Source organism: Myotis lucifugus, unplaced genomic scaffold, assembly GCF_000147115.1.
Source record: "Myotis lucifugus unplaced genomic scaffold, Myoluc2.0 scaffold_291, whole genome shotgun sequence".
Taxonomy (NCBI): Eukaryota; Metazoa; Chordata; class Mammalia; order Chiroptera; family Vespertilionidae; genus Myotis; species Myotis lucifugus.
Window position 1 is genome coordinate 228,692 of NW_005871339.1, and position 22,778 is coordinate 251,469.

The following is a 22,778-nucleotide window of genomic DNA, read 5'->3' on the forward strand; positions in this document are numbered from 1 at the left end:
TGAATTTATTTTGATGACAAAGTTCATGTGCACCTCTTCAGGTTTACTTTGCTGCCTGGAATGTTCTGGCTGTTTGTTCTCTTGAAGTTGAAGACAGCAGTGGCTGCAGGGCAGACTCAGGAGTGAAACTGGGTGGAGTGGAGGGGCCCCATCTTTCCTGAGCTCTGTGGCTTTGGCCAAGTTACTCAACTTTTTGTGCCCTTACTCTCCTCGAGGAAAAAGTCATACCTACTCTTGGAGGTGTCATGAGGGTTAAGTTAGATCACATATGTCAGGTTCCAGGTTTTCTAGAGACCAGTTATTTAAAGATGTGAGATATCTCGTTTTGTGACGTCATTTTACTAAATATGAAATAGTCTAAAATTACTAATTTAATACATTTTAGAGCCCGTTTTGCCTATATTTACCTAAAACTGTCCTAACTGGATTTCTCTTTATTCCTGTTGTAGGTGCTGGAGATCAGAATTTATTTACCTCTATTTACCCAACACTTTCACAGCAGCTGCCGAGAGAACCGATGGAATGGAGAAGGTATGATGTGTTTGTTTTTCGGCTGTATCTCCCTCTTTCACTTTTAGACATCTGTGTGAACAAGTGAGGTAGTAAAAGTTAAAGCCTGAGTCCTACAGTGCACTGTGGAGAAACTGAGTAGCATCACAACTGTGGGCCTTCCTCCTTAAGAAATAGATGGATTTTCTTAATGAGTCATAGGATGGAAGAAATAAGACAGTTCTTTTGAGTTAGAGGCCTGCCTTTACAAGAAAGATCTCTGATTCTTCAGGGTTCATCAGAATATCTTAAAAGCATAGGCGCTTTGGAGAGGAGACAGGCACTCACTCAGACTCCACATTAAGGCAGAAGATTGGCCTTTATCTGCACTCTCATAAACACCTCTGTCCACTCTGAGCTCCTTCCCATGCTCTTCCTTAAGGATGAGAAAGCGTACAGAAAGATGTTTTTTTTTTTTAAATTAGGACAGAAACCACATCAGCCACCCCAGCTGCCCTGTTGTAATTGCTTATTTAATGACTTGTTCAAAGGAAATACTTGGTTTTGGATTATTTCTGGTAAGGTATTATTTTTAGAAAGTGTTTGGATTTTAATTTGTTAACATAGGTAATCTGATTTTAACAATGTGGATAAAAATTTCCTGTTGTTATTCATGCTCATATAATTCTGATTATTGCTACATTATTCATATCTGACTACCAATTTTTACCATGAAGAATTAGTGTGGCTTTCTGAGGATGACTTACCCAAGTTCGCTATTGAATCTAGTCTAATTTTTGTGCCCAATTATTGTGTTACAGGAATGTGCTTAATCACTAACATTTGATATAAATAATATACAGAATGTGGGAGAATTCTCTTATGAAAAAACTAGAGGCCCAGTGTACAAAATTCGTGCATGGGTAGGGTCCCTAGACCTGGCCGGCAATCAGGGCGGATCAGATTCCCTGCCTCCCCACCTCCCCCTTCCCTCGCTCCCACTGTCACTGGTCGCCTGCCATGTTCCATGCTGCCCCCTTGTGGTCAATGCACGTCATAGCGGGCAATTGAACTCCCAAGGAGACACTTTGCATGTTAGCCTTTTATATATATAGATTGCTCTGCTTCTGAGGAGGCCTAGTGCCATGAACAAGAGAAAACATTTCATTCAGCTAGTGGAGGAATTTAATGTCTAAAGAAATGGAGTAATTTAAAAAGGATTTCAAATAAGTATACATTATTTAAACACTCAGAAAGATAAAAGAAAAAAAGTGTGTCCATGAAACAATAAAGACAGTTATGAGGGGAAAAATGAAGTAGAGAAACTACATAGATTTAATATATGTATTCATCTCTTTACCTTCCTGAAACATTAAATGAGAAAAAGGACTAAAAAGGCATAAATGCACAAGGACTGAGAAAGGGGGTGGAGATGATGGCATCAAAGAGATGTGGACACCTTTTTGGGCACCTTTTGGAAGGAAGAGAGATGGAGGAATTGGGAGAGACAGCTGAGCCCTATGTGTCTGCAGAGGAGACTCCCTGAGGAACAGGCAAGTCCCTGACAGGTGTCAGGGCCTTGATAGGCGAGGGCAAGACCAGGCTGGAAAGGATAGTGGCAGAGGGCATGGGCAGGGAGCAGTTGGATGCAGGGCCCCCACAGTCCTGTGTCTGCATGCATGCCTGCCTGTGTGTGTGTGTGCATGCGCAGAAGTGACCACAGTTGTCTGCCCTGCAGGACCCTGGAGTGGGGGGGAGTCTTTCTATGGACATGAAGCTCCAGACCCTTGGATATGAGGCACTGCAAAAAGTTGGGAGAAGTGCCATTCTAAAATCAGCATGTCTAAATCTGAACGGGGTACAGCTGAGAACCAAGAACTCTGTGCCACATCCGTGCTCTCCAGGCAAGAGAGGAGAGAATTCATCCAGGAGAAACTGGGTGGCCCAAGGGATAAGGCTACCACACTCCCTGTTTTAGAAAACCTTGGGAGGAGGTGCTTCATCAAATTTAGGACCTGATTGGAGCAGTAAGACTGTGCTCCTGGGAGATGTCACCAGGGAAAAGGAACCGATACAATCCCTGATGCCTGACTGTGTGGGTAGCACTCAGAGGGTTTACATTTCTGTTGGAGAGCTTTGGAAGATTTACAAATGGTGACAGTGGGAGCTTAAGAAAATAAAAATGCCAAGAAAAAGAAAAGTTACATTCTAAAGCTACTGCAAGCACAGTGTTATTACTTGGCTCATTAGTGAACCATGCTCCTACACTTAGTAATAAGGGGCACACGGCATATGGGCAACGAACACTTGTGGTAGAGCCATAGGGAGGGGGAGGAAGAGCAGGAGGATGGACAGACAGCTAATAGGTGCTTCAGAGGAGAGAACAGAGAATGGAAAACAGGCAATATTTGAAGAACTAACATCAAGATTTTCCCAGAAGTGATCAGAGCCTGCTGAAAGGCGAGCAGAATAAAAGTAAAACAAAGCAAACAGAAAGCTATGTGAAGAAAACGGAGAAAAAGGAAACCAAATTTGCAGTCTCTCAACATTTGAAATGCAGCATAAAATAGGACATTTAAGAACAGTCTTCTCAAAGTACTGAGGGAAAATACCTTTGAACCTAGCACTTGTGTAAGAGGGAAAACTGCATCAGAGCAGCTGTAGGAGACTACTATGTAGGTGAGGCAGAGAGGATGGGGTAGGTACCTGCACTTGTGTGTGTGTGTGTGTGTGTGTGTGTGCGCGCGGGCGCGCCTAGATGAGACAGGGTGCTAAGAGATTTTGTTCCTTTTAGCCTTGGGGCCCAGCTGGGGCCCAGGACGGCTAGGGGCCCTGTCACATCTAGCTGTGCACAGCCATGTGTGTTACTCCAGAGTGCCATTCAAATATTCTACTCACTGCTTACCAGGACATGGAAATAGTTGGAAAACAGTGCAATAAATAATAACAATTTTAGACATATGTGATCAGAAACTTTACCACTCTGTCTGAAATAATTAAAGGATGTCTCAAGAAGAAATATGAACTCAAAATTTACAAGGTGAAGGAAGCAGATGCCAGCAAACAAGTCATAAAGTATTTTCTTAAAGTTAAGGTATCAATTATTTTAAAAATGAAAAAAAATCTAAAGTTTCAGATATGTGGAAAAAAGAGAGGTGTGCTGTCTTTCTTGTCTCATTCAAGGAAGATACATGTTGACTTAAGTCTTTGAAAGAAAATATAAGTTTATGCATATCTATATATATAAAAGGCTAATATGCTAAGTGTCTGACCATCTGACTGGTTGCTATGACATGCACTGACCACCAGAGGGCAGACGAAGCCCCGCCACCACCCAGAGCAACAGCCCACCAAATCGCAGCCGAAGCTGCCAAGACCCCATGGCGCAAAATGCCGCCCACAGCCCAGCCCAGCCCGGGAACGGTGGCTGTGGGCACCAGGTAATGATGTCACATAGCAATGCCCTGCTTGCTCTCTCTAGCGACTAGCCTCCTTGCAGTTTCTTCAGCCCAGGAACACGACTTGCTTTATAGCCAGGTGGAAAATTTTACACTTTAATCAAATGTCTGTGAAGCATTTTCCCATGCCTCATCTCATTTGATCCTCACAGAAGTCCTGGAGTAGGTTGGTAGGAGATTTGGTGGAATCCTATTTTCTTTTCATTAGCCAGAAAATGGGGATTTAGAAAGCTTAGAAACTTGACCGGACTGAAAAGAAGTAAGAAATGGTGGATCTTGAAAATGACTTCAGGTTTTCTCACTGTGCAGAATATAGTCAAACACTGCTGCAGTTAAATATTCTACGCTTTGTTCTCCCTGCGTGATCTACAATAATAATCTGCTTCATGTTGATATTTACTGCTGTGTTGCTGACAATGACCTGAAGGAGAAGTTGGGGTGCTTTACTGTGCTGGAAAAAGTTTAGCTAAATCAGAAAGCAGGTCTAATTAAGCAAGTTTATTATATATAAAGCTCTCGCTGGTGCCAATTGCACACATGTGTTTCAATTTGTCATTGTTGATGGTGAACTTGGTTGACACTTCTATTATAGAGAAGGCAAATAGCGATATTAAAATATTTCTTCTAATTAATTTCCTTTCAATGTGCACGAATTCGTGCACTGGGCTGCTAGTTAAAAATAAAAATGTAAGCAACAGCAGAATAGGAATAGATGGTTAAGATGGAAAAAGAGAACTTGATTCATCTTACAAAAGACAGAAAAAAATAGCCTGCAAATAGGATGTAGACAACTTCAGGTGTGAGCATGGTCACATTCAACACACTTGGTGTCAGCTCGAAGGAGGGATGCTCTTCAGATTGGAGACACAGCCTCAAGAGGTAGAAAATAAGGTTTGGAATAAAGAGACATGTGGCATAATTTATTTTTAGAAATATAACAAAATAGCACCCATATCTTCTGATAACCTTAGGTTAGATATTTGTACGCGATGGGGTTTCCGTGTTCTTTCCTCTTGTGCTGAGAAAAGGGAGGAGGGTGGTTACCATGGTTTTATTTGTGCTCTGCAAACAAAACCGGTTCTCTTTCACCACACGGTTCTCTTTTCTGGATAACACAGGTGACAATAGTATTAGCTTTCATAGTTTCAGACTGCACTTTTGACATTTGGGAAACTTTTATGTAGTGACTTACAGATGAAGTAGTCAGGTCCATTTTTCTCAGAAGTCTGTATTGTTGCAAGTAGCCCTGGTTAGATAGCATATTCTTGTGCTTGCAAGTTCATTGAGTAAAATAGGTTTTATGGACAGAGAGCTTTGATGTATAGCTGTGAATTGTGTTTAAAATAATTTCTAGAATTATTTTGGAAGACTCCTATTGGGTTAATAGTCTATATGTACTTCTGAACTCATAGAAATGATTAAATTTTTGCCCTGGCCAGGTAGCTCAGTTAGTTAGAGAATTGTTCTGATATGCCAAGATTCCATGTTCAATTCCCGGTCAGGGCACATACAAGAGTCATTCAATGAGTGCATGGATAAGTGGAACAGAATTTTTTTCCCCTTCATCTGTCTCTCTCTAAAAAATCAATTAAAAAAAAAAGAGAAATAATTAAATTCTTGTTGCATTTTCCTCTTTCTGCTGAACATACTTCAGTTGTTTTTCTGTGACTTTACAAATTGTTTATAGATCCTATGGCCGGGCTCCCAAGATGATTCACCTAGAATCCAACTTTGTGCAGTTCAAAGAGGAGTTGCTGCCCAAAGAAGGAAACAAAGCTCTGCTTACGTTCCCCTTCCTTCATATTTACTGGACAGAGTGCTGTGTGAGTATTCGCTTGGGGGTGAGGGATGTCTTGGAATGTGGTTAAGAATCCACGGGTCTAGGTTTTTTTTTTAGACAGTTATAATTTTTCATATGTACTTTCTGGTGCACCCTTTATTTTGGTGTTCTCTTTTCTCCATTCATCAGCCAGATGTATGGCTTTGTTGTATCTTTCTGCTCTGGTCCAGTGTGTTGCCCTCATGGTAATCACCCACTGCAGTCTTCCTTCCTGTGTCCCAAATTCTGTGAGGCATCTCTCTGTGCCCCAGTGGCCACTAGGTATTTTTAATACTTACTTTTAGCTTGGTTTTCATAACCTTCTCTGTTCACCACCATAGCAGATAATCCTTGTTTTCCCTTGCTGGTGTGTGTACTTTCTGAGGGCCTGGCACTGTGAGCTTCCTCATGACTAGGGCCTGACAAAGGGCTTCCGGGGCTGCCCACCCAGTGAGTGAGCCCTGCTGCTGTCGGCGTTCACTTGTACTTGGCAGTTGTATATTTATAAATCCAGAGGGAAACTTCTCATTCTTGACAGAATTCTCCTCTCATGAACTAATAGAAAATTTTGTGGGTCATTTCTTTTTGTCTAATAAAGCAAACATTTAGCAATAAACAAAACACATAAGTCATTGCATATTATGACATTTCAACCTGAATCTGAGGGTGCAGAAGCAGTTTTTGTAATTTTAATGAGAAATAACTCAAAGCTCATGCCTGGTTTTTGTGGGCTTAACCCCATACACCTTTTGCTTTTGTCCAGCAACACGTGTGAGATGTCATCTGTTAGCTCATCAGAGACTCAGCACCCAGGGTTTTTATTGGGGCTGGTCATGTGGCGCCTCTGCCTGGCATGTATGAAAACTCTGGCCTCGCAGAGAGAGAGTAGGTTCCAGCACAGCCATAGTGTCTACACAAACGCTTTAGGCCCAGGGAAGCCCTCTCACATGTGGTGGGAACCCTCCCGAAGTCCACATTCCCAGGCGCTAGCCAAGGACCAGCCTTGTGAGAGGCCTGGAGATGGCTGCCCAGGCCTGGTAACGTCTCTCTCCAGCCCCTCAGTGGTAATGTCAGGTTTGATTGATGGTCAAGGAGTTGTCTGGTTTCTTCATGCTCTACTTGTTTTCCCCTTGCAACTAATAAGCCATTCCTGGGAGCACCGGGTGGCCCTGGGAGTACCCTTCTCCTTATCCAGTGTTTGCACCGAGATGCCATCCCCACTGGTGACTCTTCCTGAGCCAGCCTTTACCAAGGGTTGCAAACACCACTCCCCCAAATTTATCAGCCAGTGCTCTACTCCAGGAGAGAGTCTGCATGGGTTTTGTGTAATTTAATGCTTTACAGCCAGTTAGCCTTACTTATTTGAGGTTCAAATGGTCCCAGATTTGGCCAGCCAGGGTCACTTCAAATGGCTCCTATGTCCTTCTGAGCATTTTCTAACTTTCTGGGACAATAAGATATTTTAGGTTCTTGTACTTTTGCTACCGTTGTACTGGAATCAGCCATTTCTTCCTTTGCCACTGTGGAGTGCCCCTGCTTTATGCCCTTTTTTAGACATTGCTAAGAAAGGACATTTCTGTAGAGCCTACGGTTGCTACTGATGCCTCAGATTTTAGCCTGAGCCTGCAGGGCTCTTTCTGGCCTTACCCATTTCATGTTTATATTCACCTTGGTTCTCGACACCATGAACACATCGGCTCTGGGCTCAGTCCTACAATATGCATAACATAGTTTCACGGTTGCTATGAACACTACACTATAGTTAGAAACACATCTTCTGAGAAGAGTTCAGCAATTTGCAGTTTACACTTTCCTAGACTGACGGAACATGTCGTTCCTATCTGCTTGGGCTAGTCCCCCTTGAGGTTCGTTCTTAACAACGTGTGTTCCTGGTTGCTCTTGCCTGTTTGATTTTCCACGTGAACATTAGTATCAAGTTCCTTAGCTCCAGACCAAAGCTTCTTGGTATTTTCATTGGGATCATATGAAGTTTATAAATAACCACATGCAGATCTAACAGCTTGATGATACTGAGCTGTTCTAACCCAGAACAACGGATGTCTTTCCATGTGTGCAGGTCTACTTCTGTGCCTTTCAGAGTGTTTTCTACTTTTCTTCTAAATAGATTTTAAACGTTTTTTGTTAACTTTATTTCTAAGTATTTTACTTTTTTGTTGCTATTGTAAATGGGGTTTTCTCTCTCATTATATATTTTAGTTTTTTGTGTATACAAAGGCTGTTGATTTTTTCAAGTCATAAAAGGTAAATACCTTCTGCCAGGTCCTCTTAGGATGCTTTCTCTTAGAGCCCAGCCATCATTCTGTGAGGTAGTCAAATGCTTCCATGGGAAGGCATCTGGAGGTGCAGCCCTGGTCTCACCAGGTCCTGGCCTACAAGTTCCAGCCTTCAAACCCCACAGCTGACACCAGGGGGCGCAGATGAGCTATCCACCAAGTCTCTAGGTCAGTGATGGCGAACCTATGACACGCATGTCAGAGGTGACACACGAACTCATTTTTTTGGTTGATTTTTCTTTGTTAAATGGCATTTAAATATATAAAATAAATATCAAAAATATAAGTCTTTGTTTTACTGTGGTTGCAAATACCAAAAAATTTCTATATGTGACACCAGAGTTAAGTTAGGGTTTTTCAAAATGCTGACACGCCGAGCTCAAAAGGTTCGCCATCACTGCTGTAGGTTGTGGGTTGTTGAGCAGAATACATTTTCTGGACCATTATATATTGTATGGTTTGTTACAAAGCAACAGGTCACTGGAACAGCAGGTCACTGAAAAGAAAAAAGGAAAGACTGGAGAGGGTTTGATTGTGATTGCCTTGAATAAGTTGTAGATTAATTTGAGAGGAATTAGTAATTATGAATCTTTTTGTCTGGGAACATGGTTTGTTTCTGCCCTTTTTCTACCTTTTTTATATCCTTTAATAATGTGTTACAATGTTCTTTCACGAAAGTCTTGTATTTTTATTGTTGGATATGATTTTTGTGGTCATTATGAATGAGGTGTGTTTTCCCCCCTTAAATTGCATTTTCTAAAGGGCCTACAGTGATGGCAGGCAGCCTGCAGCAGGAGGAACCTCCTGCCTCCCCCATCCAGGCACATGTGTGGATGGGATTCCTGCAGTGTTTGGGCACAGGGCCTTTGGCCATGCAGGCCTGGGTTTTGAAGTCCCAACTGACTCTGTCACTGTGGGAACTTCCTGAACTGTCTGACTCACAGTCTATTCCTCTGTGACATTGGAAGATCTTCCCTCGGGGTCCCAAGTATTTGGGAATAACTCAGAGGATAGGTACTGAGCCTGCCCAGAGACCTGCAGGAGTGGCTCGGTACTGGGTGTCTCCTGGAGTGTCCCCATCCTGGGACTGGAAAGTGCCATGGCTGCTGTATTCCCTGTTATTAGACACGTTTTGCCATATAAATGAAAGGGATGGATTAACTTGCTTTCACAATGACGTATTTATTTTTAGGATACTGAAGTGTATAAAGCAACAGTAAAAGATGACCTTACGAAGTGGCAGAATGTTCTGAAAGCTCATAGCTCTGTGGACTGGCTAATAGTGGTAGTTGAAAATGATGCCAAGAAAAAAAACAAAACCAACATCCTTCCTCGAACTTCTATTGTGGACAAAATAAGAAATGATTTTTGTAATAAACAGAGTGACAGGTAAGTATCTTTAATTTTACCTCATTGGGCTGATACTGGGATGATATAGATTACTGGCTTCGGGTAGTGATAAATGTTTACTCTGCGTGACTGTGGTGTGCCTGACACTTGAGCATGTGATGGGGGTGCTGAAAACAGAACCAGGTCCCTCCTGGTGGAGTTCCTGGTCTGGCAGGTGAAACCTGTACACAGTAACCCCCAGTGGAGAGGCCCTCTGGCCCAGGGAGAGACCACGTGGTGGGCCCCCATTATTGATAATAACGGGCGTCAGTACAGCAAGGGCTTCAAGGAGTCTTGATATTCTTGTGTGCAGCAGGATTCCTTAAAGACAGAAGTTATAGAATGCTGACTTCATCTCCTTCACAAACTGTAACTGGGACCGCCAAGCCTTGGTGGTCACTCTGTTGCAGGGACTGACTCACCAGTAAAGAAGGAATAAAGGAAGGAGGGAGGGAGGGAAGAAAGGAAGGGGAGGGAGGAACTCACTGGAAGGAAGAATGGAGCAGTGATGCTGTGCTTGGAGAGTATTTTCCAGATAGTCCGCTCCTGTCTCTGCAGGTGTGTTGTGCTCAATGACCCCTTGAAGGACTCTTCTCGAACTCAGGAATCCTGGAATGCCTTCCTGACCAAACTCAGGACATTGCTTCTTATGTCTTTTACCAAAAACCTAGGCAAGTTTGAGGATGACATGAGAACCTTGAGGGAGAAGAGGACTGAGCCAGGCTGGAGCTTTTGTGAATATTTCATGGTTCAGGTATTTGACTAATGGTAGAACTGGACAATTTCCTTCTCTCCCTGTTCCCTCCCTCCCACCCTCACCCTTCTCTCCCTCCCTCCCTTCTAAATAAGGCAGCTCTCTTGGGTTAAGTCTTATTGACATCGTTTTTTAAATGAAGAGACAATATAGTAGCTAACAGATGTTTCTGTCCAGAGATGGTATCCTGAGTAATTATATCAGCAGCTCCCTGGAGCTTCAGAGTTTGACATTTAGCCTTTTATGAAATGGCCTTGTCCTTGAACCCAGTGGTATTGGATTGGAATCTGAGGTATCAATGTGAACCCACAGTATGGTGGATGGGTAGGTGAGTGGGTGGGTGGGTGGATGGATGGGTAGATTGTTGGGTTCATTCAGACATATAGGTGTGTGTTGTGAGGGTTAGTACATGTACTTACTTGCTCTGCCTTCTGACAGGGCCTAGGAAAGATGACACCTCAGTAGCAATAAGCACATCTTGTGCCAGATCTTGGTTTCTAAACTCCATTTTCCACTAAAAGGTGCTGGAGCTCCTTGTAGAAGTGGTTGATTCCAGGGTTGGGGCAGGGACCTGGAATATCTATAGATCGGCAAGTAAGGAAGTGCACAAGAAAGGTGGAGGTCCAGCAGAAGAACATAAGCTGAACCATTTGTGCCAGATAAATAATGACCCATGCAATGAAGTTCATACCCATGAGGCTGCATAGATGTAAATAAATAGCTGGCTAAATGAATAAATGGAGAAGAAGGTCCAGCTCTTCCATGTGGAAGATTCCAGTGAAAAACTTGTATCTGGGATGGCAAAGGGAATGCCCAGGACAAGAGTTGACTGTGGTGTCCTGTGCTGCTGATTAGTCATGGAGAGTCAGAACTCACCTTGGCCTTCTCTGGTTTCATTCCAGGCTCCTCTCTGCCTGCATAAATGTCATTGACATGTCATTAAACTGGTTTTTACTTAGCGTAGCACAAGCATTGTTCATAACGCTGCATGCTTCTCTCTGTTACAATCTTCAGTAGCTACATAGTGTTTCAAAATACTGATTTAGGCTTTTGCTTTTTTAAAACTCTGGGTGAACAGGAGGAACTTGCCTTTGTGTTTGAGATGCTGCAGCAGTTTGAAGACGCCCTGGTGCAGTACGACGAGCTGGACGCCCTGTTCTCTCAGTATGTGGTCAACTTCGGTGCCGGCGGTGAGTGGTGACCCTTCAGGTGCAGATCCTCTTCTCAGCACAGTTTCCCCAGTTCAAGTTGTCTGGAAGCTGCCATTCATTCACAAAATGATGAAAGCATCTGTGTCATTGTAAATTATATGGATATATTCTCATGGTATCAGTAGGAATGAAATGAGAATTAAGAATTAGTCACTTTCACTTTTAGACGACTCCTAAGTAACAAAAGCATTTACGAAGTTGTTTTTCAGGTGTAAAGTGTCGTTTTTACAACTGACAGCTGGCTAGTGACACTTCTGATTCTGTGCCTCCTTGCTAGCATGAGGGTGGGATCTTTGCTTCTGTTGAGAGGTCATCTTTGTGATATTTGAATGCTCATTGCAGTGAGTTTTATATGACACCATTGTGATGGGTGTTCATTTTTCCTCTAAACTTTCAGATAATTTCTTAAATTCTTTTAAAAGCACAAAAGTAGCACTGTCAAACCATTTATGAAGGTTATAATTGTCCTCACAATTTTTTTGGTTGATAATTTATTTTGATGGAAATAGCATTAAATCTGTAGAAATTTGTCTATAGCTTGTTCTTATTAACAGCCCATCGCAGGCATTTCTCCAGGGTAACAGCTGAAATTCTAAGTTATTTGCATTCATAGCTGCGTGATGCTTCGTAGTGTGGATTCGTTAGTTTATCCAGCCGTCCCTTGGTGCTGGCCATTTGGGTGTTTTCTGCTCTTGCCACCACAAGCTGGGCTGTAATAGACATTTTTGTTGGGTGGTGGCTTTTGATTTGTTTGTTTTTTTGTTTTTTTCAGAGAGAACAATCTTTGTTGGGTGGCGGGGTTTTTTGTTTTTTTTTTTTTGTTTTTTTCAGAGAGAACAATCTTTGTTGGGTGGCGGGGGTTTTTTGTTTGTTTTTTTCAGAGAGAACTCTTGTTACGAAGTCCAACGAAAGGAGTGATTTCGGGGACCCATAGTGTCTGCTAGAAAACCCATTGAAATGAATAAAACTAAGGAAAAAAAAGACCGTACCCTTTTATGTAATGATGTTTACTTTGAATTTATATTAGTTCATACAAACACTCCATCCATGCTTTTGTTCCGGCCCTCCGGTCCAGTTTAAGAACCCATTGTGGCCCTCGAGTCAAAAAGTTTGCCCACCCCTGCACTAGAGCCATGACCACCGTGGCTCTGGAAAGGATGATGCAGTGTCATGTGACTCCTACTCCCAGCCAGTTTTTATTAAGTTCAGCTTTGAATCTCTTATTTTGCCAAGACACAATGTAAACACAACCAAAGCAAAGTATTTACTAATTAAATAAAAAAATTTAGAAGAGATAAAATTGCATTTCTTGTATTTTAGATATATTATACATGTATATTTTTTAAATATCTTACCTATTTCTTACATTATATTTTATATAATTTCTTTGTTCTCTCAGTTTTAAAATAAACTTGGTGCCATTTAAAATCCAAAAGTAAGTCTGGTCCAAGTTCTGCAGCTGACTGATACGATTGTTTATTTTTGTTCCTTCGTTTCATAGACACTTGCTGAGTATCCACTCAGTACCAGGCACTATTTCCAATGCAGCAGGGATCAGAATGAAATGAGGCACAGAAAGAGGAATATTTAACTCGCAGGCAGGCAGGAATAAGTGCAGGCTGCAGAAAGGACACAGGGAGGGGAGAAGGTGGCCGTGAGTGCTGTTCAGTTTTAGGCTGAACAGTCCAGGAAGGCTCTCTGAGCAGGTGGCCTTCGCACAAAGCCCAAAGGGAAGATGGCGTGAGCCAGGAGAATCCTGGTGGTAAGGACCAGAACTGGCAGAGGGACTTGCTGGTGTTGGGACTCCAAGGGTCTGACTAGGCACCACACTTAGGGTGCACTCTAACAGCTCTGAGTATAAGTGTGAGTCAGCAAAGGATGCTTTGGGTTGTAATTGGCACTGCAGATACTCAGTAGTGTCAGATGCCCATTATCAGTCGCTTCCTGACATGAACGTAGAACGAAATGGTTCTAACACCTCTCTTTTGGAGTGAGAAAAATAGATTAAGATTTTTAAATAGAGTTTGAATGACTTGTTATTATAGTTTCTTATGTTTATTTTAAGGTCATATTTGAGTCTTGGGGTTATAAGTTTAAATTGAGAGCATTGTTGGAAATTTTTGACAAGCAAGAATTTTCCTCTCTACTTCCTGTACTCCATCTTCCTTTGCTTACCATCCTTTTCTCTAGGAGCAGGACTCAGGTAGTTGGCATCATTGAGATAGAGACAGTTGAGTAAGGAAAAGAGTGGAGACAAGGAAGACAAAAAGACATGTGTGGCCCCATGAGCAGGCTGCCCTCCGGCCCCAGGAGACCCGCTCCAGCCCAGGCCTCATGCCTTCCCTCAGAGCTGACTGACCACAGAGCCTGCGGCTCCCTCACCCCTCAGCCCAGTCTGACTGCTTCCCCACCTGTCACCACCTTGTGGCATGGTACGACGGAGCCTGTGCCTAGGTCATGTTACCCTGTGCTCACTGTCAAGTGACAAGTCCTGAGTACGGTGCTTGTAAGGACCCCATCCCCGCATCCCAAGACTGGTTCCATGTCAACCGGAAGGGGCGGGCCGGAGCTCAGGGAGTCACTGGGTGGTGAGCTGCCCGCCGGTCCCTGAGGTCCCACAGTCCCTCCAGCATCTCAGTGAGGTGAAGGGACCTGTCGTCAGCCTTTCATGATGTGTGTTTGTTTAGATGGTGCCAACTGGCTGACTTTTTTCTGCCAGCCGGTGAAGAGCTGGAATGGATTGACCCTTCGAAAGCCCATAGATATGGAGAAGCGTGAATTGATACAGAGGCAAGAAGCTACCCTATTAGATCTGCGCAGTTACCTGTTTGCTCGCCAGTGCACCCTGCTCCTCTTCCTGCAGAGGCCGTGGGAGGTGGCTCAGCGCGCCCTAGAGCTGCTGCACAGCTGTGTGCAGGAGCTGAAGCTCTTGGAAGTGAGTCGTCTGTTTTCCCAATTTACCCTTTTCTTGACTGTTCACACAGAAATCCCAGACATTGAACTGTTTGTGCTTAGGAAAGAGTTTTCTTTTCTGAATATCCTTAATTTCTTGTATATAATCTGTATAGTTACTTTTTGCATTGATTAATTAATTGCTGGAAAATATAATTTCTGCTCCCAACGTGGTGGAGTTCGTGTTGGCACAAAGCAAGTCTTTTGGATCATTTTCTTAATATAATTTTGAAAGTGGCCTTTGCTTATTCTCTGGGAGCAGGTCTTCATGATAAAGGTACCCTCCTGATGGACATGCAGGATTAGGTTTTGCAGGTAGATATTTGTTTTATTTCAGAACTGTCTTCGTTTTGTAAGTGAACATGCAGGTAACAGTGTGACACACAGCCAGCTGTGCCATGTTAATTAATAGCACAGAGTTTAATGGAAAGTACATTATGAATACATGTGTGCATATGTGTGTGAAAGAAACCACTAAGTGAGGCTAAATGTTGACCTGTAGTGAAATACTGCCTTTAAAGAGTTCAGGGCGCCTGAACTCTTTCTGCCTGTAGAATCATAAACATTATTGTGAGAAATCCTAGTTGAATGGGTTCCAGCCATTTAATTTCAGCAGCCTCTTTACCCAGGGAAATGCACATATGCACATACACAATGTTATATATTGTTTCAGAGGATTCATAGCACACAACCCCCACTCCTCAATGAAGAACTAAGTGAGTAGTCTAATTCCACTGCACACATGAAGAAAGTGGGTCTGGAAGTGGTTAGGTGACTTACCCAGTAACATAAGTAGTCACAGAATCAGATCATCCAAGCCAGGTTAGTGCCCCCTTTCCTAGTCCACATCAACACCCCGAGGGGCACAGTTATGAAAGGTCTAAAAGTGTAATATTCCTAGGTAAGCCGTGGGCAGGGGTAGCTTTCCTAATATAGGAACTTTTATTTTTATTTTTATTATTTTTTTTAAAATATATTTTATTGATTTTTCACAGAGAGGAAGGGAGAGAGATAGAGAGCCAGAAACATCGATGAGAGAGAAACATCGATCAGCTGCCTCCTGCACATCCCCCACTGGGGATGTGCCCGCAACCCAGGTACATGCCCTTGACCGGAATCGAACCTGGGACCCCCCAGTCTGCAGGCCGATGCTCTATCCACCGAGCCAAACCGGTTCCGGCTATAGGAACTTTTATTTTGTGTGCCCTAGAATACCAAACACAGGCTCAACACGTAGTTTGAAATAATCTCAAACGATTTAAACTTTTTTAATCCAAATGAAGAGAAATTATTTTAGTTCATTTCTAAAGGAGAAATGCCTAGCTCAGCTGTCATACACTTGAGAATTTACAAATCTTATCAAATTATTTTCTATCCTCAGACATCTAATCAAGCAAATGAGGAAAAGTAACATTTTCCACCTTGAAATGAAATTCTTTGGCTCCCTGTAACCAAGTAGCTTTAGATCACCTGCTCTGGCTACTCCGATCTTGCTGTATAGACCTGGGGGCGGGGACTGTGAGTAACCATTCACTAATGAGACAGGCTGTCTGTGCTCATGTGTGCCTAGTTTGCCTGATATATACTAGTCCACTGGGGAAGGGGGAAGTTTATATTAGAGTCCAGGCACGTCCCCTGGGCACTTCATGTGGAACAGCCCCGGGAGGGGTGATCAGGCAGTGCTGTATGGCTCAGGGCAGGCGGGGGAAACCACAGAGTGGTGCGGAGCCCCCCTTTAGCATGGTGCCCAGCTTGTCACAAACTCAAGGATTTAAGAGCCATTCTCAGATTCTCTTTCTTACCTTAGAAAGTTGACCAGTCATAGCATGGCTGCCAACCTGCAGAGAGGAGGGGAGGCATTGCCAGAGCCAATGGAACAGGCGGCCTGAGGGCCAGTCCTCTGGTGGGGCCGCTGGCCCTGGGAGGGAGCTGGCAGGGCAACCACTTCCTTCTTCTCTTGCCCTCCTGTCCCCTCCAGGCCTTCTGAAGCTGGAAGGTGAGGGACCCCCGGATGCGTCACACATGACAGCAGGGGGGAGTGTGGCCGGGGACATCCAGCTCAGAACAGGATGTGTCATCGCGCACTGGTGTCTGTCCCGGCCTGGATCCCTTGTCATTGCGGTGTGTCCCGACATGCAGGTGGGTTGCACCACAGCACACTCACCTCCTGTCAGCTCTCCCAGTGCAGAGCAGGCTTTGCCCACCTTAGCTGTCTTCTGAGTCCGGTCATGCCTCTGGCCATTGTGGAAGGAATGGAATCAGGCCAGTGATGCCCTGGGAAGAGACGTGCGAGGCATCGTGGTGTGGGCCTTGAGTGCCGCGGCAGTGTGTGGAGGTCGCGTGTCGGCAGATGTGACGGGCTCTCGGGCTCCTCTCCTCCGCTGGGCAGTGCACCCTGTGCTGTTGTCAGGATGCCGCCTGCACTGGGGTGTGTTATCCCTGGCTCCTTTCTTCTTTGGATGAAAAATGGTCATTGCCGTCGTGTTATTTCCCCGAGTGGAGGCTGTCCCCACTTTTAATCATGTTTATTGTGCTCTTTTGTGCGTTTCTGGTTCTTCACCGTCCCTTTATCGGGGTGGACCAAGGCTGAATGGGACCTCATGGCGAGGACACACCACCTGCTGTTTGCTCTCAGTGTCTCCTTCCTCAGGACCCAGCTGTTCCTGCTCTCACGCCACCCATGCCAGCAGCTGTTGTGTGACTGCGCCGTCGCTCGGATTCCCCACGACCTCCGTGTCTGTACAAGTCAACCGTGTCCGTGACATTTCCTGGGGCTCCCCTCGCTGGGTGCTTGCCTGCTGTGCACACACACTGACCTGAATCCATGGGCCTGACTGCTGTCCGCTTGCAGGGCTTCTGGGGAGCTGCTTTCTCTGCAGAAGCGCTTTCCTGTCTGCCAGCAGGTTGATGGCAGTGTCGTTGGTGTCCCTGGTGAGGCTTGAGGACACGGGCGGTGCCACCGTCTGCATTTGCAGGCCCTGCACCCTTCCCGCTGGGTCCTGACGCAGGTACTTGGCTTTGAGCTCGCTCTTTCTCCACGAGATGGAGGCAGACCGCAGCTGCCGTTGGGTTGTGAGGACCCATAGGTACCACGTGTACAGGGAGTGTGGCACGGGCTGGGCACATCACCACCCTCCTCCAAGCCAGGTCTTAGCATGACCCTCCTTATCCCTGTCTTCTTGAGCGTTTCTTTCAAGCGATAGAGTTCCCTGTACACTTACGTGTCAGCTTTCTCCTAAGACTGTAGAGGTCATGTGACACTGTCAGCATGAAATTATTCTTTCAGCTTTCTCTTCTAAGATTCTTTCTGGCCTAAGCGGTTTGGCTCAGTGGATAGAGCGCCGGCCTGGGGACTGAAGGGTCCCAGGTTCGATTCCGGTCAAGGGCATGTACCTTGGTTGCCAGCACATCCCCAGTAGGGAGTGTGCAGGAGGCAGCTGATCGATGTTTCTCTCTCATCAATGTTTCTAGCTCTCTATCCCTCTCCCTTCCTCTCTGTAAAAAAATTAATAAAATACATATTTTTAAAAAAGATTCTTTCTGCAGGGGGAGGATTGTTGTATCTTACACTAGAGGCCCGGTGCACCCATTCGTGCACGGGTGGGGGCCGGCTGGCAGAGGGGAGGGGCTGCAGGCAATTGGTGGGTCGGCCCTGCCCCCTGGTCGAACTCCCAGTGGAGGCGACAATTTGCATATTAGCCTTTTAGTATATAGGATGTTTTGCAGTTGGCAGTTAACTTGGAAAGTTTATTCTTAGAGTTTCTTTTAAAATTGTTTGGAAACATTCAAAGGTCAAAAGACTCAAAAATATTTCCATATTTTGTACACATGATTCTACTCTCAAAATCAGACTCCCTGCCCTGTGCTGGGCTGGCTTTCTGGGGGGCTGTTTTTCATCGTCAGGGCAGGGGCCAGGGGCAGTGTTGAGCTTTGGCTCTGAAGCACGGGCTGAGAGCTCAGAGCGGCGGCAGCACTGGTGGGAGCTTTGGGGCCAAGGCAGAGGCTCGGCCAGCGTGAGGCTGGACTAGTGTGTGGCTCTTCAGGGTTAGGCTGACGCTGTTAACCTTTTGAAGCCCAAACCTAAGTATTGCAACGACTGTGTGCTCCTCATTGTGACATCTCCAGCAGGACATGCTGCACACTCTTGCTTCTGTGACTTGGGAGGCCTGTCCTTCGAGGACGATGTATCAGTTGATTTAAGTGTCTCCTTTGAGAGGGTCCTTTCTCCGAGTCACGAGAGCAATGGTTTGGGAGGTGGGAGGGAATGACTGTGTCCACGTTCACCCCTTTGATTAGAGCTTCAGTGATGGGGTGTCACCCACAGGTTCATCAGAACCGCACTGACCAGACAGCAGATAGTCATCTCCTCGGCACTGCAGAGCATGAAAGTCAAGGCGTGCAGCCGAGCTTGAAGAAAAGAGTTTACATAAAGGAAAGGGGGGATTCTGAGAATAAACAAGTCATCTTTTCTGTCAAACAGTTTAGGCCAGTGATGGCGACCCTTTTGAGCTTGGCGTGTCAGCATTTTGAAAAACCCTAACTTAACTCTGGTGCCGTGTCACAGATAGAAATTTTTTGATATTTGCAACCATAGTCAAACAAAGGTTTATATTTTTGATATTTATTTTATATATTTAAATGCCATTTAACAAAGAAAAATCAACCAAAAAAATGAGTTCGCGTGTCACTTCTGACATGCGTGTCATAGGTTCGCCATCACTGGTTTAGGCAGCCGCCATTTTGGCCCCGTGACTGGCAGCTCCCCTGGGGGGCACCATCTTGAAACGGCAAAGGTCAACCCCTCCCTTTGCATTAGTCAATCTCGAAAGACTGTGCGCCTGAGCTCCAATCAAGAGTGAGGGACAGGTCACCTGCGGCAGGATTACAAAGCCTAGCGGACCGCCCACTCAGTGTGCGTGTGCTCCCAGACCACGTGCATGCGCACCCTCCTGCAGGAGGAGAGAGATTTGCCTTGCAAAAATCAAAAATAAAAATAAGTAAAGTATCTTTGAGAGGAAGGGGCATATGCCATGGGAATAAGCCTCATCTCTGTGGTTGGGCCTAGAGTCCCACCCAGGGGTCCCGGGTAAGAGCCTGGGGCCAGCTCTCCTGATTGAAAATGGAAATTGTACTTACCCCACACAGCTTAGGGAGGAAGTTACATCAGCTCTGGGGGGGTTCACATAACTCCACTTCAGAGGATTTGTTTTTTCTACAGCAGGAAAAATTTGCCTTCTATTTACAAAAATTAATTATATCCTCTGTATACGTTTGGAAGATACGGACAAGCACACAGAAGGAAGTGTCATGCTTACTGATAGCAGGAGGTCCCCTTGTGGCCTCCGCTGTAGAGGAGCTGCTGTCCCGTCAGTCCATCCTGCTCTGAGCAGGCTGCTCGTACATCATCTCAACGCCACATGGTCATACAAGTAGGAACACTAGTTCAAGGATACACTGTTCTTTTTTTTAAATATATTTTATTGATTTTTTACAGAGAGGAAGAGAGAGAGATAGAGAGTTAGAAACATCGATGAGAGAGAAACATCAATCAGCTGCCTCCTGCACATCTCCCACTGGGGATGTGCCCGCAACCCAGGTACATGCCCTTGACCGGAATCGAACCTGGGACCTTTCAGTCCACAGGCCGACGCTCTATCCACTGAGCCAAACCGGTTTCGGCAGATACACTGTTCTTAAAGTATTTAACATAAACCCTCAGGTGGCCTTCCAGAAAGATCTCCCCAATTCAGTTACACCAGCAATGCCTGTTTTCTAATCTTTACCAAACTGGTAAGTGAGAACAACAGAAGGAAGGTATTTTCTAGGAGGCCATTACGTGTTCGTCCAGTGACTGTCCAAATGATTTTTTCTTAATGTGTCCGCCTTGGCACTGACTTGCCTTTTATCCATGTAGGTTGTGATTATGCTCACAGACAGGGTAGGACCAGCAGGATCAGGACCCCCCAGGATCCTAGAAGAGCTACCCATTGCAGAGACTGGCAGGAGCCATGCATGAGAGGCCATCGCAGCCAGTTGGCCACATTGTGAGCAGGGGCTGTGGATGGTAGAAGCGTCCAGATTAAACGAGAAAATGGACAAGGTGGGCTGCCATTCAGGCTGGCTGGCTGGGGTAGGTGTCCCAGGGTTTGAGCCTAGCATAGGACAGAAGCAGAGGTGTGGTTGAAGGTTAAGTCGGGTCAGCAAGTACTTGCTGTGTACTAGGTCCTCTGCTGGGCTCCTCAGTGGGTACCTGGAAGCTGTTGTGACCTTGAGCCACGAGGATCTGAGCTGGAAGAGTAGTGGGAGTGGACAGGAGGAGGAGGTCAGTGCAAAGAAAGGGTGCTGCTGAGGAAGAAGTATGAGCTGATGGCTGTAGGAAGAGATAAATGGCTACCAAGCATCCTTGGAGAAACAGGTGATCACCTGCCAGACACTGTGGTAAACACGGGTGGGAGGATAGGGACACACATGAGGAAGAAACCCATAGTTGAGTGCTCTGAGCAGGCATGTACCCAGGTCGTCAGGGCCCAGTGTCAGAGCCGGATGGTAAGAGAAGAATCTTAGGAGGGGGTCAGGAATGGAGAAGCAGCTGTGCACGGGCGCTTCTGTTTAGTTTAGTAAATGTTTGTGCAGCGCCTACGTGTGCTTAGGAAGGTTTCTAGAGGTGGTCTTATATGAGCTAGATTTTACTTTATTTTATTTTTTATTTGAGCTAGATTTTAAAAGATTCATTTGGCCAACAAATACTCACCAAGCACCCATTTTGTGCCAAGCAAGCATTTATTCTAGGCACCGTGTTTTTAGCAGAGAGCAAGACAGACCAAACCCTCACCCTGTGGAGCTTTTGTTTAATGGAATGAGTAGATTGTAGATGTGGCTTGTGGTGGCCAGTGCAAGAGTTCATTTCAGGCAGAGAAAATGATGTTTTATGTAAGGAACTATGAAGGATCTTAGTCTTGTTAGAACTTAAGGGGTGAGGCAGGGTTTGGAGGTGCAGGCAACAGAGGTACTGGAAGTGCATCTTGAAGGTTATGAAAATGCTTGTGTGTCATTTTGAAGGTTGGATTTTATTCTAGAGCTGGGAGGGAGCCATTTTGAGGCGAGGGTGTCATGAAAGGTGTTAGGACCAGGTAGGGTAGAGGGCAGAGAGGGTGAGGAATTAGATGGAGGGAGGGAGAAGACTTAGAGACTTCTAGTGTAATCCAAGGATGAGGTTCTGTACTAAGGAAGTAGAGTTTATTTTAAATAAGTGGGTTCAAGAAAAATTTATTCCATGAATAAATTGTTGATCAACCTAATAGGTCTATAATAATAAAAGCATAATATGCTAATTAGACCGGACGTCCTTCCGGCTTCCGGGGCTTCGAGGGAAGCCTGGGTCCCGGGTGCCAGAGGGAAGCCGGTGCTGGCAGCTGGGGAAGGAAGGCCTACTCTTGCACAAATTTTGTGCATTGGGCCTCTAGTGTAAAAATAAGTCTTGATCTCACACCATGCACAGTTAATTTCCGGTGGAGTTTTTTACCTAAACATGAAAAATAAATAAAACTTCTAGAAGACAATATGGGAGAATGTTCTTCTCGACCTGGAGGTTAGCAAATGTTTCTCAAATAGGACCAAAAGACACTAACTATAAAGGAAGAGAGTGTCACACTGGACTGCATGGAAATCAGACTCTTCATCAGTAGGTACCACTGAGTGAGGGAGGGGCAAGCACAGAGTGGAGGAGTGTTAGCAGAATGTGTGGTTAGGAAGGACCCTTACCCAGAATACACAGAGAGCTCCCACAAATCATGTAAAAAACACTGACAGATCAGTAGAAAAATAGGCAAAAGAGGATATCCAAATGGTCAATAAGCACATGAATCAGTTAATCACAGTGAAATGCAAACAAAAGCCAAAAACCACCCCCCTCCCCCCTAGGACATCCTGGCTAAAATGGAAAGGCTTGACAGGTGCCGGCGAGAGGGCAGGACACTGACCACGTTCATGATGAGGAGGAGGGGGGTGATTGGTGCCACCACTTTGGAAAGCTACACACACACCCTGGTGTACAGAAACACATACATGTGTGTGCCCAAAGGCACATGCAGAATGCTCATGGCAGCATTATTCAATTGCTAGAAAATGGAAATAACCCAGTTGTCCATCACGTCCAAGGGATATAGCCACTGCGATATGTTCAGGCCATGGAAGGCATCCAGCAGTGGAAACGGGCGAACTTGTAGTGGGCGAACATCACCCACGTAAAGTGGAGCTAAAGAAGTCAGACACAAGAATGTGTATTTGATTTCTGTGCCGGGCCAGCTCAGCCAAGGGTTCGGTGAACCTGAGGGGGGACAGCAAAGGATGTAGAAAAGACAGATAAAGAGAATAAGCTGGGTCTAGGTCAGCCGTGGGCAAACTATGGGCCCG

The 22,778-nt window shown here is 45.1% G+C and overlaps 1 protein-coding gene across 6 annotated transcripts in view; it reads left to right on the forward strand.

Moving 5' to 3' along the window:
• The first annotated feature begins 449 nt into the window (after positions 1–449).
• TRAPPC10 (trafficking protein particle complex 10) overlaps positions 450–22,778 on the forward strand; it is a 60,718-nt gene continuing 38,389 nt past the window's right edge. For 4 of the 6 annotated variants that reach the window (XM_023763568.1, XM_023763569.1, XM_023763571.1 and 1 more), the window contains exons 1-6: positions 450–531; positions 5,635–5,770; positions 9,253–9,449; positions 10,008–10,203; positions 11,282–11,393; positions 14,102–14,349. In XM_023763568.1, coding sequence (XP_023619336.1) covers positions 518–531; positions 5,635–5,770; positions 9,253–9,449; positions 10,008–10,203; positions 11,282–11,393; positions 14,102–14,349 — 903 coding nt within the window. In that variant the 5' untranslated portion in view covers positions 450–517. Of the gene's footprint in view, positions 532–5,634; positions 5,771–9,252; positions 9,450–10,007; positions 10,204–11,281; positions 11,394–14,101; positions 14,350–22,778 lie in introns of those variants that run through there. The other 2 variants (XM_023763573.1, XM_023763572.1) reach the window with 2 other exon arrangements.